This window comes from Mauremys reevesii, unplaced genomic scaffold (genome assembly GCF_016161935.1).
Source record: "Mauremys reevesii isolate NIE-2019 unplaced genomic scaffold, ASM1616193v1 Contig18, whole genome shotgun sequence".
In the NCBI taxonomy this organism is placed as follows: Eukaryota; Metazoa; Chordata; order Testudines; family Geoemydidae; genus Mauremys; species Mauremys reevesii.
Window position 1 is genome coordinate 431,239 of NW_024100804.1, and position 14,054 is coordinate 445,292.

The following is a 14,054-nucleotide window of genomic DNA, read 5'->3' on the forward strand; positions in this document are numbered from 1 at the left end:
ATCCCTACAGGGGACCTGGGGGGCAGCCACAGCCTGAGTCAGTGATCAAGTGTGTGAGCAGCCGGGGCCCTGGGTCCTGTCCCCTGCAGCTTGGACCCCCCCCCGTAGACCCACCCAAGCTTCAGCTCCTGCATCTCCTACCCCCCAATCTCCTCCTGCTCCACCCTCTCCTGGGGGCTCCTCCTGGCACAAAGTGCTGCCCTCCCCCATAACCTCCTCATTCCCCTCCCCCCAGCCCTTCCCCCCCCACCACCACCTCCCCCTCCTCACCCCTCCTGCAGCCCTGCTCTCTGCGTGCTCCTCAAGGGCACTTCCAGCATTGCCCCCACACACACACACAACCCTGCCAAGGTTTGGGTCCCACCCTTCTCCTGCCCCATCCTCCCTCCTCCCGGGCGGCTCCTGGGATAATGTGCTGACCTCCCCTAAGGTCTCCCTCCTCCCCGCCCTGCTCCCCCTCCAGTCTGTCCCCCCCACCTAGCTCTGCTCCCCTCCCCCTCATGCCCCCTCCAGCCCTGATCCCCTCACCCCTCCCTGCCCCCTTCCCGGACCCCTCTCCTTCCTCACAGTCCCCTGCTACCACCCTCCTACCTACTCTCTGTCCCTCCCCACCCTCCTCCCGTGGCCAGCCCTGCCTCCCCCCCACGGGGTGTCATGCCCCCTGTCCCTCCCCCCCGCTCTCCCTCCCGTCCCCGGCCCCTCGCCGCTGCATGGCCCCGCCTCCCTCCCGCTTGGCTCTTACTGCCGAGTCCCGACACACCCCCCCCTCGCGGGTCCCGGTGCCGGCTCTGACCCCCCCCCCGTCTCCCCGCAGACCCAGCCCCGCACGCGCTGCGCAATTTCTTCTGGGTGGTGTCGGAGCCCGGCCCGGGGCTGCCCGAGTTCATCGCGGTCGGGTACGTGGACGGGCAGCTCACGGTGCACTACGACAGCGAGACGCGGAGCGCGGAGCCACGCGTGGCGTGGGCGGAGCGGAACCTGGACGCGCAGTACTGGGACGGGCAGACCCAGGTCGCACAGGGCTGGGAGGCCTTGTTCCAGGCGAACCTGGACACCCTGCGCGGGCGCTACAACCAGAGCGGGGGTGAGTGGGGGCCGGGCACTGCCCTGACCAGACACGGGGATCGGGCTGAGCGGGGGCAGGGACTCACAGCAGGGCAGGCACTGGGGGAGTGGGGAGCAGAGAAGGGGACCTGTGGGGGTCGGTGTGAATGGGGAGGGGACAGAGGGACTCGCAGCGGGCAGGCACTGGGGGTTGGGAGGGGACCCACGGGGGTTAGTGTCACAGTGGTAGATGTGAACACCAGGTTCCCATGGGGGGAAGGGTGGTATGAATGGGGGGAGGGGACAGACACAACTGGGGGGGTGTATGGGGGGTGTCTGTGTGAACAAGGGCCCCGAGGGGCTGCAAAGGGGGGGAGCTGGTGTGAATGGGGGAGGGGATGGAGGGACCCTGGGGCACTTTCTCACGGGGGTCACTGTGCATGTGGGGGGCAGAGGGACTCGTGGGGGGGCTGCAGGCTGGGGGGGTTCATGTGACAGAAAGTGTTTGACACCCTCCAGCGTGTGACTCTTGCTGTCCCCTCCCAAAACACCCGAGACGTCTGCTCCCAGCCCCACGTCCAGCCGCCTCTGCCCCCCTTCGAGCCCTGCCCCCCAGGCCGGGGGTGCTCAGTCCCAGGCAGAGCCGCACCGGTGCGAAGGCCCGAAGGTCCCATTGCACCCGGCTGTCCCGGCCTGGCCCCACGGCGGGTGCGGTGGGGCGGGGTGGGGTGGGGTGGGGCACTGGGGCAGGGTGCTATGGGGTAGGGTGCGGTGGGGAGCCCCGCTGGCTGTTCTGGCACCGGAGCAGCCCCTGCTGGGCGGAAGGTGTAACTGCAGCGCCTCGGCATGGGGGCAGAGGCAGAGAATCCCCCAGGAACGGTGTGTGCAGGGGGGGCTGGGGCTGGGGGGAACAGTGGGGGGGGGCACCAGAGGCAGTTCCTGCCTGACCCTTGACCCCACTTACTGCCGTCTGGAGAGGGGGAGGGGACCCAAAGTGAGTGGTGGGGGAGGGATCCCAGGGGTGAGCTCCACCCCCCATCTCCAGCCCAGCTGCACTCACCCCACCTCCCCTCTGCTGCTGGCTCAGAGGGGCTTTGGCTGGGGCAGTGTTGGGGGTGGGAGGTGCCCGGCGAGGGAGCTGGCGTGTGTCCCTGGGCAGGGACCAGGCGGGTGTCAGGACAGGGTCCCCCCGTCACTCAGCAGTACAGGGCAGGGGCCGTTCGTCTGCGTGTGAGTTTTGGTGGTTTCAGCCTGTCCTGCAGTGCCCAGCCCCCACTGGCCCCAGTCCCCGTGCCCAGCTCAGAGCGGAGGGGAGCAGGAGTTCGGCCTGACACACAAACACTCCCATGGGGTGTGGGTCTGTCTGGCCGTTTCGCCCGCTCGGGGTTGGTGACGCTGCAGCCTCCTGCTTACCCCTGGTTCCCCTGCCCCCCACTATCCCTCCCAGATTCCCTCCGACCCTCGCCCCCAGCCCCTGCTCCGCCCCCAAATTTTCCTCCAGTGATGCTTGGTGCAGGCGATTTCCCCTCCCCGCAGGCAGCACCTCTCGTGTGCACCCAGGCGCCCCAGAGCTCGGGCTCTGGTCCTGCAGCACCTGCCCCACAGGGTGCTCTTGGCCCCGGTGCCAGCCCTCCTGCCCAAGGGGGGGGGGCAGGGTGCTGGGGGCGTCCCTGCCAGCTCGCTAGGCAGACGGGGCTCTGCAGGGAGAGAGGCCCCAGCCTGTGTCTGCCCATCCCCCTAGCAATTGGGGCTGGGGGGGAAAGAGGCCAGTTCTCCTATCTGCCCCCCTGTCACGGAGTGTGGGGGAGTCCGGCTGTGACGTTATGACTGTGATACAATATCTCATTGAAAGATGGCAGGGCCAGAAAGAGTTAATCACCTCACCGACTGACCTGACCCATGAGTGAACCTTAAGGACTGGTTAGGAAGATCTGTAAATGACTAGAGCTTTGAAATGCAAGTCTGCATTGTTAGAGGTAGAAGGGGAGATGTTTGCTCAGGTCTTGTGATGTCAGCAAACAAGTCTTGTCTATTGCTATAGTTTTAATTCAAAGATCAAAAAAGGAATATTAACATTTATGATAATACTTGAGTTAAATAGTATTATTGTCTGTGTGTCTCTTTGAAGGTTATGCTAGCCTGTATCTGAACTGTTTAATGGATAAATTACTCTGTGCTAATTGCCAGGATATTTGGGAGAAGGAGTTAAGCCTATTGTTTTCTCAGGCCGAAAGGCTGCTGGAAATGTATAAGAAGCCTGGGACACGATCCTGCTTCATCTCAGATCTGCTTTGGGTTTCAAGAGGGGGAAACCTTAAGCCATAAGGATTGAGATCCCCAGTCATTGACTGGAGCCACCCTGAATATGGACATTGGACTATAACCTCTGGACTATTTCTAAAGGGACTTTTGGCAACTACAAGCTCATCTCTGCTGTGTATCTGAACCTCAAGAATTGAATTCAAGTCTGTCTGTAGATTAACCTTTTAACCAACACTCTCTCTCTTTTCTTTTTTAATAAATTTTAGCTTAGTTAATAAGAATTGGCTGTAGCGTGTATTTTGGGTAAGATCTAAGTTATAATTGGACCTGGGTATGTGGCTGATCCTTTGGGATTGGAAGAACCTTTTCTTTTATATGATGAAGTAAGATTCTCAGGAATCATCATCATATCTGACAGGTGTGTCTGGCCGGAGGCCTGAGGCTGGGCACTTTAAGGGAACTGCAGGGTTTGGATTCTAAGTGACCAGTGAGGTGCTGTAGAAGCTGTTTTGTGCTGGTTGGTAAATCTAAGTATTGGAACAACCACCAGCGTTTGGGGTTTGTCTGCCCCGTTTGGTTTGCAGTTCACCCTGATTGAGTGACCTCAGCTGGCTCCCACGGGCAGCACCGTCACACCGGCCCTGCACCCCTTTTCCTGAACTCCCAGTGACTCTCAGCCAGCCAGGAACACAGAAGGTTTATTGGACACAGGAACACAGGATACAGCAGAGCTCGTGGGCACAGCCAGGACCCCTCAATCTGGCCCTTCTGGGGGTTCAGGGTGCTTGGATCCCAGCCTAGGATTCCCTGAACTCCCCCCACCTAGCTCCAAACCAAAACTGAACTAACTCACCCCTCCAGCCGGCCCCTTCCTTTGTCCAGCTTCCCGAGCAAAGGTGCTGACACCCCTCCCTGGCTCAGGTCCTGTCCCTCACGTAAAGTGCTCCCCGGCTCTCCCATCCCCCACACAGACAGCCCCTACTGCATCACACCCCCCCCCTTAGCAATCAGGGCTGCAGGGGCAGAGGTGGCCTTCACTGCCTGCTGCTGATATATGGGGGGGGCTCTGCTCTCTCCTGCCCCCCCTTCTCAAGTCCCAGGCCCCTCGCTAAGGGGGTGTTGGGGGACACTCTCCCCACTCACACCCCCCGTCCTGGGAACAGCTCCCAGCGCTGAGCTTTAAGATCCCCACCCCGGGGTGTCCTGGCCCTGCTGCCTCCCCCTGCGCTGCCTCCTCTCCCCCCACCCAGGGCAGAGCCCCGTGGGGCCTTGGGCGGCGCCTCCTGGCCAGGGTAGCCCCAGGGAAGGGGCCTGGGCTAGAGCAGGGCCAGTGGGGGGCAGAGGTGGGGGTGTAATTGGGATGGGCCCTGCAGGGAGGCGGCTGCTGGGAGCTGGGAGGGGAGGCTGGAGATCAGCGTCCCAGCCCCGAGCGTTCAGACGTCCTGCGTCGGGCCCAGCCCCCCCCCCCCCGTGAGATCGGCTTCAGTAGCCTGGGATTTTACACCAGAATTTCCTTCGGTCTGCGCGTTCCCGGCTCCATCCCCAGGGGCTGCAGCTCCCAGGCAGAGCCGGACCTGCCAGTCGCTGCCGGAGGAGCCGCCAGGTTCCCGCTCTGCCCCCGGCGCTGCAGGACGGTCCCCAGGGTGCTGCTGCAGAGCAGGGCAGAGTTTGCCTGTCTAGCTGGGTCTGGGCCCCACCCACACGGGGGAGCTACAGGCCTGGTCCCTCCGAGACCCCATTGGTGCCCCCCCTCCGCCCGGCTTACCCCCGTGGAGAGCAGCGTGGGGGAGGAGAGGGATGGGTGGGGCTGCCTGACACACCCCCCCCCCTCGGGCCCCTGGCTGGGGGTCTGTGCGTGTTCTGTGCCAGCCGCCCGGCACGTCCCAGTAGAGCTGGCTGGGCAGCAGGGCCGGCTCTAGACCCCAGCGCGCCAAGCGCGCGCGTGGGGTGGCATTTTGCCGGCAGGGCGGAAGGCGGCTCCGGCGGACCTTCCGCAGTCATGACTGCAAGAGGTCCCCCGGAGCTGCGGGACCAGCGACCGGCAGCGTGCCCCCTGCGGCGTGCCGCCCTGCTTGGGGCGGCAAAAATCCTAGAGCCGCCCCTGCCGGGCAGAGACCATCCTGGAGCCCCTGTCCTGAGTCTGGGCAGCAAAGCCGCAGGCTGGGCACCTCGTCCCCTCACCCCGTCAGACGTGTTCCCAGGGCCCTTCCTCCCCTGCTGGAGCCCGATCCCTGGGGGAGATTTCCGGTCCCTGCCAGGCTCTGTCCAGCATAGGGGTCGACCCCTGGGATTTCCCATCATGGACCCGGACCCGCCGTAGCGACCTTTCCCCGGGGTGCCCTGCGCTGTGCAGACTCAGAGCCTCCTGCTCCGGGGACATGGGCCAGGGACTCAGTGCTGGGCACACAGTGGGGTCAGGCCCAGGGACCGGGACCCTCCCCTCTGGCAGAGCCTCCTCTGAGCTCTGCCGGCGAGAGACGTCCCTGTCACCCTCAGACTGCGCTGGGGAGCAGCCACGGGGCAGGGGGACCAGTCCCCCGGCCGTCAGCCTCCTCCTCCTCCCCAAGGCCACAGGAAAAGCAGAGCCGCTCTGGGGAGCTTAACCCCAGCGCAGGATCCGGCAGCTCGGTCCGGTTCAGAGTCTGCGGCTGCCGATTCTCCAGGGAGGGCGGCGCCGAGGGAAGGAAGCAGGAATCCAGGTCTGGCGGCGCAGGAGCCCTCAGTGCCCCCGAGGGGAGGGACAGCGCTCGGATTCGGAGCAGGAGCCATGGGAGAGGAGAGCAGGAAACTCCTCCTGCCGGGATTCTTCGAAGCCACGTGGACGCGGGCGGTGCCCAGTTCAGAGCGACCGCCCGGGGGAACGTCTGACAGAGGAGGAGGAGCCAGGTCAGAACAGCAGGGACCCCGCTCAGCAGTGTTACCCCTGAGGTTCCCAAACCGGCCTCGTCTTCCGCTCAGCGCGGCCTCGACGGACGTGATCCGGGAGGAGCGGGTGCCCCCGAGAGACAGAGCAGGGGGCTAAGCACCAGCCGCAGCCAGAGTTCATTTCCTCTCCTGAGGCCGATGGAGCACGGACGCCCCAGCTCAGGGCACGGCAGGGCCTCTGCAGGGAGACTGAAATCCTACGGCCCCTGACCAGGAGGATGGACACCGCGCCCTGGAGACCCCGTGAGGCAGCCGCCGCGTCCCTCAGAGCCCTGCTGCGTCCCGCGCTCTGCCTAGCAGGACCGGCTGGCCTGTGTGAACCTGGCCCTTTGGTCTGGGGGCTCAGAACGACTCCCCTGGGAGCAGCCGCCCGGTCCGACTCCCCTCTGGACGCCCCGCGGGGCTCAGCAGGGGCCAGGGCTGCAGCGCGGTTACCCGTCGGCGTGTGCAGCTGGGTGCCGAAGGCAGCTGGCCAGGCCGTAGCGACCTGAACTCCCCTCCCAGCACATGGATGATGCCAGCTGGGAATCGGTGGGAAAGGCATCGGGCGACTCCTCAGACAAAGCAAAGACACTGCTGGCTCCTGCCAAGGCCTCCGAGGGGCTGTAAATCCCGCTCCAAACCCAGGCCTTCGATCCCAGCGTCCAGACCAGGCGTGCAGCAGGTGAGACAGTCCCGGGCACTGCAGGGAAAGTGTCGACACCCAGAGGTGGCTGATCCGGGCGGGGGGGATGACACACCCACAAGGCAGCCTCTGGTCCCAGTCGCCGTGTGACTCGCCGCCAGAGCAGACAGGGACAGAGCAGCGCACAGGTGGGTCGTATTCCCCAGCGTGTGGATCCTTGTTCTCTGATCCCTGCACCAGGTGAGTTCTGCGCTGTCCAGGGAGCGTGGGCCCCGGTTCTGCCCAGATTGGCCCCTTCTCCCTCTCCTCCGGCCCCTCAGGAGAGGGGGGGGGGGTGCAGGCGGCTGTCCCCCATCTGCTGCACACGGGGGCCGTAGGACCAGCCCAGCCCCAGAGAGGGGACAGGCCTCTACTCCATCCTGGCCCTGCTCCAGGAGAAATCAGGGCAATGGGACATGCTCGGTCTGGAACATCTCCGGGAGAGCCCTGGGCAGCCCCGATTCCAGACAGACGTTTAAGTCCCACCTGGCGGTGATCCACAAAGGACCTGTCTGTGCTCCATGGAGCTGAGACGCAGCCCTGCCCACCCCCCTTCGTCAGCGTCACCGCAGAGCTCGGTGTCACCTCGGCATCCCAGCGCATCCGGTTCAGCTCGTCAGCCTTGCCACAGCCCCAGGTACCTGCCGCGGGTTCGTTGTCAGGGTCGCTGCCCTCAGACAGGAAGGGGTCACCTCTGGCCATCCTCAGCGACGCTCCAGCCAGAGGGTGAGCGGCACAAACCACTTCCCAGGCACTCCGGATCCTGGGACCGCAGGTTCCTTCTGCACCGGGAAGAGAGACACCTGGGCCCCACCCCACGGAGAGCTCGCCTGGGGGTGGGAATGACCCAGTCTCACAGGGGTTATTGCTCAGGAGAGATGGGACAATTCCCTGCTTTGCTCAGGACGGGCAGCAGCCTGCAGGAGGTCTCAGCCTGCCCCGGTGTTACTGCTGGGTGTGCTGTGTGTGGACACACTGCAGTGAGTGCACACGAGAGCTCCAGTCGTTCCTGCTGTCCCTGCCTGCTCACACCTCCCTGCGTCTGACCAGGAGAGTCTGACTTCCCCGGCGCCTCAGCACTTCTCGGATGGGGCTCAGCGCCTGTGTTTCCCGTAGCCAGGCCGGACAGGAGAGTGCTACGGGCAATGCCAGCCTGGGGGTGGTGCTCGCATGGAGGTGACCCCAGTACGGAGCAGGGGAGGGAACCTGGCATGAACTGGGTGCAGCGCAGGGTGATTGGCTGCGGGCTCTGTTCCTGTCACCAGGGGTGAGCAGCTCCCAACTCCTGCTCCGACCTGATACCAGCGCAATGCCCTGCGTCAGCGAACAGGGCGGGACGAGGTCGTCACCCCAGCAGGAGGAAGCCGACCCTCTGGTGTCCTGTGTGGAGCGAAGCCCCCGAGGAATGAGACGTGATGGGTGACGCAGGGCAGAGCTGGCTCAGGTGCCAGGGAGCCTGCACCCAGACGTGCTCCTGTTCCCAGCGAGGGAATTTCCAGTCTCACTGAGAGACCCGTTTGTCTCTCACCCACGCTGCAGGGGCCCCTCCGTTCCCGGCTGGAAGGGATCCCGCTGGCACCCAGGAAACCTCCCACGGGGTCTGCCTGGTCCAGAACCGGGGGCTGTCCAAGCCGTGCTGCAGGAGACGGAGCTTCTCTGCTTCCTCGCCGGCTCCAATGCAGGGCTGGGAGTTCGGACCCAGGGCTCGGCAGTCTCAGTGTCACGTCGAGTGGCTGCTCTCCCCGGGCAGGCAGGGGGTCTCTGTACTGGGATATCCAGTGTTTGCTCCCAGCTGCATCCCTGCTTCATCCTGCTCAGGCTCGTTGAGCGCTGGCCTGGGACCTTCTCACCCTGACTCAGGGCCCCTTTGAGCCCCTCAGGACGACGTCCCAGTGTTTCCTCTCCGTCAAGGAGGCCCCCCTCATAGCCCTCCCTCCCCTGGTCGCCCTCCCCTGCACCCGGGGGTGTAGGAGCTTGTGGCCTTATCCCTTACGGATCCGTCCTGCACGTTCTTCGAGGTGTGCTGCACACGTCCATTCCCACGTAGGGGTGTGCGCGCCCGGGCACCGCGGCTGGAATCGTTCCCCTAGTGGTGCCCGTTGTTGGTTCTGACACCCACGGTGCCGTGCGCTCACAGCGGGGGTATAAGGGGCCCTGCCAAGCCCGCGCCCTTCAGCTCCTTCTTACTGCCCGTGGCAGTGTCTGGAACTTCCCTGCTCGCTTCAGCCAGGTTTTCTAGTGGGTTTCTCTGGTTTCATCGTGTGTCGTTGGTTAGTTGGAAGTTGTTTTTAGCAGTGCGAGTGCTTGGGCACCTCCCCCCTCGCTGGAGAGGCTGTGCACTCCCGGGGGTGGGGTACGCCTCGCTCACCGGGCTCTGAGCCCTGCTCTTCCTGGGGCACCAACGAGCCACCCGCCCTGGAGCTGTCTCAGGGCTGGGGAGCCACTCACAGGAAGGGTCACTGTCAGACCTGCAAGGAATTCAAACCCCCACCCAGACAGATCGGGCAGCGGGACTGGAAGTTCTCCTGGTGGAGGCAGCATTGAGGCAGAGATTGGACTTGGCACCAAGCAGCTCCGGGTCGGTGCCGAGCGCGGCTCCCGCCAGTCGGGGCTCGCAGCCCCGCCCCTCTTCGCCGGTGCCCAAGAACAGGCACCGCGGGCACGGAGACAAGAGCCGCTCCCCGGCACCGAAAGGGGCCAGGCCAGGAGACCGGGACAGTGCGAGACCCGCGCCGGGCCGCTCTCCCTCACCGGCACCACTGCAGCCACCGCTAAAGACACCCACGCGGGTCCCGCGTACCTCACCAAGGGACATGCCACCCTCCTGCAGGCAGCGTACCAGACACTTCGCGGTACCATCCACCCAGGGGCGTACGCGGCAGCTAGGGACCTGCTTACATTGCCGGTACCAGGGTCCCTGGACGTCCAGGACTTGGCATCACTGGCACTATCTGGTGGCCAAGAGACCACCCGGCCGTAGATTGGCACCAAGACCATTCTCCAGGGGAAACCCCCTCTGGTCACTTCGCCCACGGTGCCCCCATGGCACCGACACCAGGAGGGTCGGCACCGCCACGGTCTCCTCGCGTCACATCATCAGGACCATCCACGCTGTTCTCCGTGGCCATCTTACGCAACAGGGACATCTAGTGCGATGGGGCCCCGAACACTGGGACCAGGGGGGCCGACACCCATGCAGGGCCCTTTCTGGACCCCGCTGGGGTTCCCCCCGGCTCAGGGCACCGGCTCCAGGCGCTCTGACTCAGTGGCCTCAGAGAGCAGAGCCCCTCCGGTACTGCACCAAGAGACACCAGACCCGAATCCTGGTGCCCATCCTGGTACCAAGCAACTGAAGCAGGTTCCCCACTCGGAGGAGAGAGCAGAGACCGTACCGGCTTTACCCACCTCCTTCTCTTCGCCAGACGAGGTGCTGGGGGCCCCAGAGGTGCCCCCACCCCAGGGTGAGCACAAAGCCCACCAGGACTTACTGAGCAAGTGGCTCAAATCTGGGTGTCCAGGGGGAGGTGGTGAAAGAGTCGCTCAGGCCTTCCCGGCTAGCTGGGCGGCAGCAGGCCCCGCAGGAGTCGCTCTCCCCCTATGTGAGGTGATCCCGGAGCCCGCTGAGGCTCTGGCAGAACCCAGCCTCCCTCCCTCCCTCCTAAGCGAACGGAGCGGGGATATTTTGTACCTGCCAAAGGCTGAGAATTTTTATTCACCCCCCCCCCCACCACACACACACACACCCCCACACCCCTGAGTCCCTAGTGGTGGCAGATGCTGCTGAAAGGGACCATCAAGTTCAAATGGGGCCCACAGCAAATGATCCCTAAGAAGTTCTAAATTAATAATAATAATTGGAGATATACCAATCTCCTAGAACTGGAAGGGACTTTGAAAGGTCATTGAGTCCAGCCCGCCCCCTGCCTTCACTAGCAGGACCAAGTACTGATTTTCGCCCCAGATCCCTAAATGGCCCCTCAAGGACTGAACTCACAACCCTGGGTTTAGCAGGCCAATGCTCAAACCACTGAGCTATCCCTCCCCCCTACCAAGTTGGCCTTGTTCTGGAGGAAACCCCCTCACCGGGGGGTTGCAGCTCCATGTGGTGATTCGGCAGGCCTGGCTGGGTCGCTGTGATTTTAACAGGTGGGAAGCGATGCAGAAATGGCAGGACCTGCTCCCCCAGGGCACCCGGCTGGAGGTCCCTGCCCTTGTGCAGGAAGGGAGAGCAGTGGCCTGGCCTCCCTGCAGGCAGCCCTGGATGTCGCAGGTTCTGTGGCCAGGCCAGTGGCCACGGCTGTCACCACGCGCAGGAGCTCGTGGTTACAATCTTCGGGATTTCCACAGGACGTGCAGCAGATGACCCAGGACCTCCCATTCGAAGGTTCCTGGCTCTGTTCAGAGCAGACAGACGCCAGACTCTAGGGCAGCGCTGAAATCCCTGGGCCTGCACTCGCACGAGCTAGAAGGCGCTATAGGCCCCAGCAATACGGGTGATGCTGTTCTCCACCACCCAGACACGGCCAGAGAAGGAGACAGAACAAGGGGTTTGGGTGCAGGCCCCCTCCTCCACGGGGCCATCCCAGTCGGCTCCTCGTCATTTCAGCACCTCAGAGCCCTCGTTTTGACAAGGCACTCGAGGACGACATACCAGTCCCTCCATACCAGGATCCAGTCACCCCTGTATCTTCCATCTGTCCTATTCCTCAGCGCCTGGGAACACATTTACCTCAGAGCGCTGGGTCCTAAACACAATGGAATCCAGGTATAGCCTCCACATTTTGTCTACCTCCCCGTCCCTCTTCAGGGACCCTTGGATGGGAGCTGTGGGAGAGGTTCCGCACCCACCTAGGGGAAAGCGGTTCTATTCCCGTTACTTCCTCACCTCCAAAGCCAGGGAGGTCTCAGACCAATCCTAGACCTGCCTCGGTTCAACTGCTGTCTCAGAAAGTGGAAGTTTCTCGTGGTCTCCTTGGCCTCCATCGTCCTGTGGCTGGATCCAGGGGATTGGCCTGCTGCCCTCGACTTGAAAGGTCCATACTTCTTCTTCGAGTGATTGCTCCTATCCATTCCAGTTAGGTGTTTGCGCGCCGCGTGCACGTTCGTCGGAAGATTTTTATCCTAGCAACGTTCGGTGGCTCGGCTGGGTCGCCCCCTGGAGTGGCGCCGCCATGGCGCCTGTTATATACCCCAGCTGGCCCGTCCGCTCCTCAGTTCCTTCTTTCCGCCCGTGACGGCTAGTAGGAACAGTGGAGTGCTCTCCTGTCCTCCACAGCTTAGCGTTCTCCGTTAGTTAGTGTATATAGTTATCGTAGTTGTTAAATTTTGTTAATAGTTCTATAGTTAGTGTTACAATACTCATTAGGGAGTTAGAGGGGTTAGCCCTCTTCTTCCGCCCCGGTGCGGGCTTATGCCCGGACCGGCGGGTTTCAAGCCCTGCGCGGCTTGCCAGCGGTCTATGCCGGTGAGTGACCCGCACGACGCCTGCCTCCGCTGTCTTGGAGAGGCTCACCGGTCGGACAAGTGCCCCATCTGCGTCGCTTTCAAGCCTCGCACGAGGAAGGAGCGGGACTCACGGTTGAAGCAACTCCTCATGGAGTCGGCCCTCCAACCTCCGGCACCAGCACCGGCGGCGCCAAAGACTGCCTTGACTAGCGGCGCGCCGACCGCACCCAGCCGCCCCGGTGCCGAGGATGCAGCGAGGCACCCGGCACCGAAGACCCGGCACCGCTCCGTCTCCCCGGGAAAGAAGCGCAAAGTGCCGAAGACGGTCTCGGATAAGCAAAAGAGACCGTTAGCCCAGCCGCCTCCGACTGTAACGGTGCAGGCTGAGGCTGTGCACAAAACGTGCACCGTGCCGTCGACTCCGGCGCCGCAGGGCCCGTCGAGTCCGGCACCGCCCAGCTCCCCGGTGCCCACCGACGAGGAGCTGAGGCTGCCGTCCACGCCCGAGGCGTTCGCGACGGCAAGACATTTAATCGAACTTACCGCTGATGCAAGCGCTCAGCGGCCGGTGCCACCGGTGCGGCCTCTCAAGTCTATTGGGAAGCCACTTCTAATGCGACCCCCGTCCCCGGGCGCCCGAGCCGATCGCAGCACCGCCGCCAGGTCGCGGTCCCGTTCTCGCTCACGGCACCGCTCTCCGCAGCACCGGGCACGACGATCCACGTCTCGACGACGCTCCCCGTCTCCTCGCCGGTCGCAGTCCGGTACCGCTCCCAGTCGCGTACCGGTCGCACTCCGGCGACGTTCCAAGTCCCGGTCGCCGAGTCGCCGGCACCGTACCAGGTCCGGCTCCAGGCACCGCGAGAGGCGTCGAGAGTCGCGTAGTCGCTCCAGGCGCCGCCGCACGCGGTCCAGATCCGCATCCCAGCACCGTCGGTCGAGCTCCCGGCACCGTCGGTCGCGCTCCCGGGGCCGCAGGTCGCGCTCCCGGGGCCGCAGGTCGAGCTCCCGGGGCCGCCGGTCGAGCTCCCGGGGTCGAGCTCCCGGCACCGCCGGTCGAGCTCCCAGCACCGCGACACGCGCAGGTCCCGTTCGCCGGCCAGACCACGTGACGACCGGCACCGTCCGGCGGCACCGCGGGGGCCCTTTACTCCGGCACCGGACGTCCGCCCGGCCACCGCTCCTCCTGGCCATCAAGAGAGCCCTCCGCCGCCCCTGGGGCAGCGCAGTTGACTTCCGGGCGGGTCCTCCCACCAGAACATGGACCGCAGCAATGGGGATTTTGGGTCCCTTGGGCCGAACATGAACAGGGGCCCCCCCTCCCGCCCCGACAGCCAGGCTCGGTGCGGTCGGTACCGGTAGCCACTGTCAGCAGGCCACCTCCGTCCCCCACTCCACAGGCCGCCGATCACGGCACGCACTTGGGGCATGACGCGGTTCCCGCAGACACGGAGCAGGCACCGGAGGAAGTGCTACCGGGTCCTTCCTCATCCTCCTCCCCCGATGAGGCGGTGGCAGGGGCGGCACCGTCGGAGCCCCCGCCGATCGACCTCAAGACTCACCAGGACCTTCTCAGAAGGGTAGCTAAGGCCATCAACCTACCCGTGGAAGAAGTCCAGGAGGTCGAGGACCCCATCACGGACGTGGTGGGGGAGGACGCCCCCGTGAGGGTAGCGCTCCCCTTCATTCGAACAATACAGAAAAACAATGCCGC

At 64.2% G+C, this 14,054-nt stretch overlaps 1 protein-coding gene across 2 annotated transcripts in view; it reads left to right on the forward strand.

Moving 5' to 3' along the window:
- Nucleotides 1-14,054, forward strand: part of LOC120393308 (major histocompatibility complex class I-related gene protein-like) — a 112,430-nt gene that overhangs the window by 11,818 nt on the left and 86,558 nt on the right. For both annotated transcript variants that reach the window (XM_039517840.1, XM_039517841.1), the window contains exon 2: nt 815-1,084. In XM_039517840.1, coding sequence (XP_039373774.1) covers nt 815-1,084 — 270 coding nt within the window. The remainder of the gene's footprint in view (nt 1-814; nt 1,085-14,054) is intronic.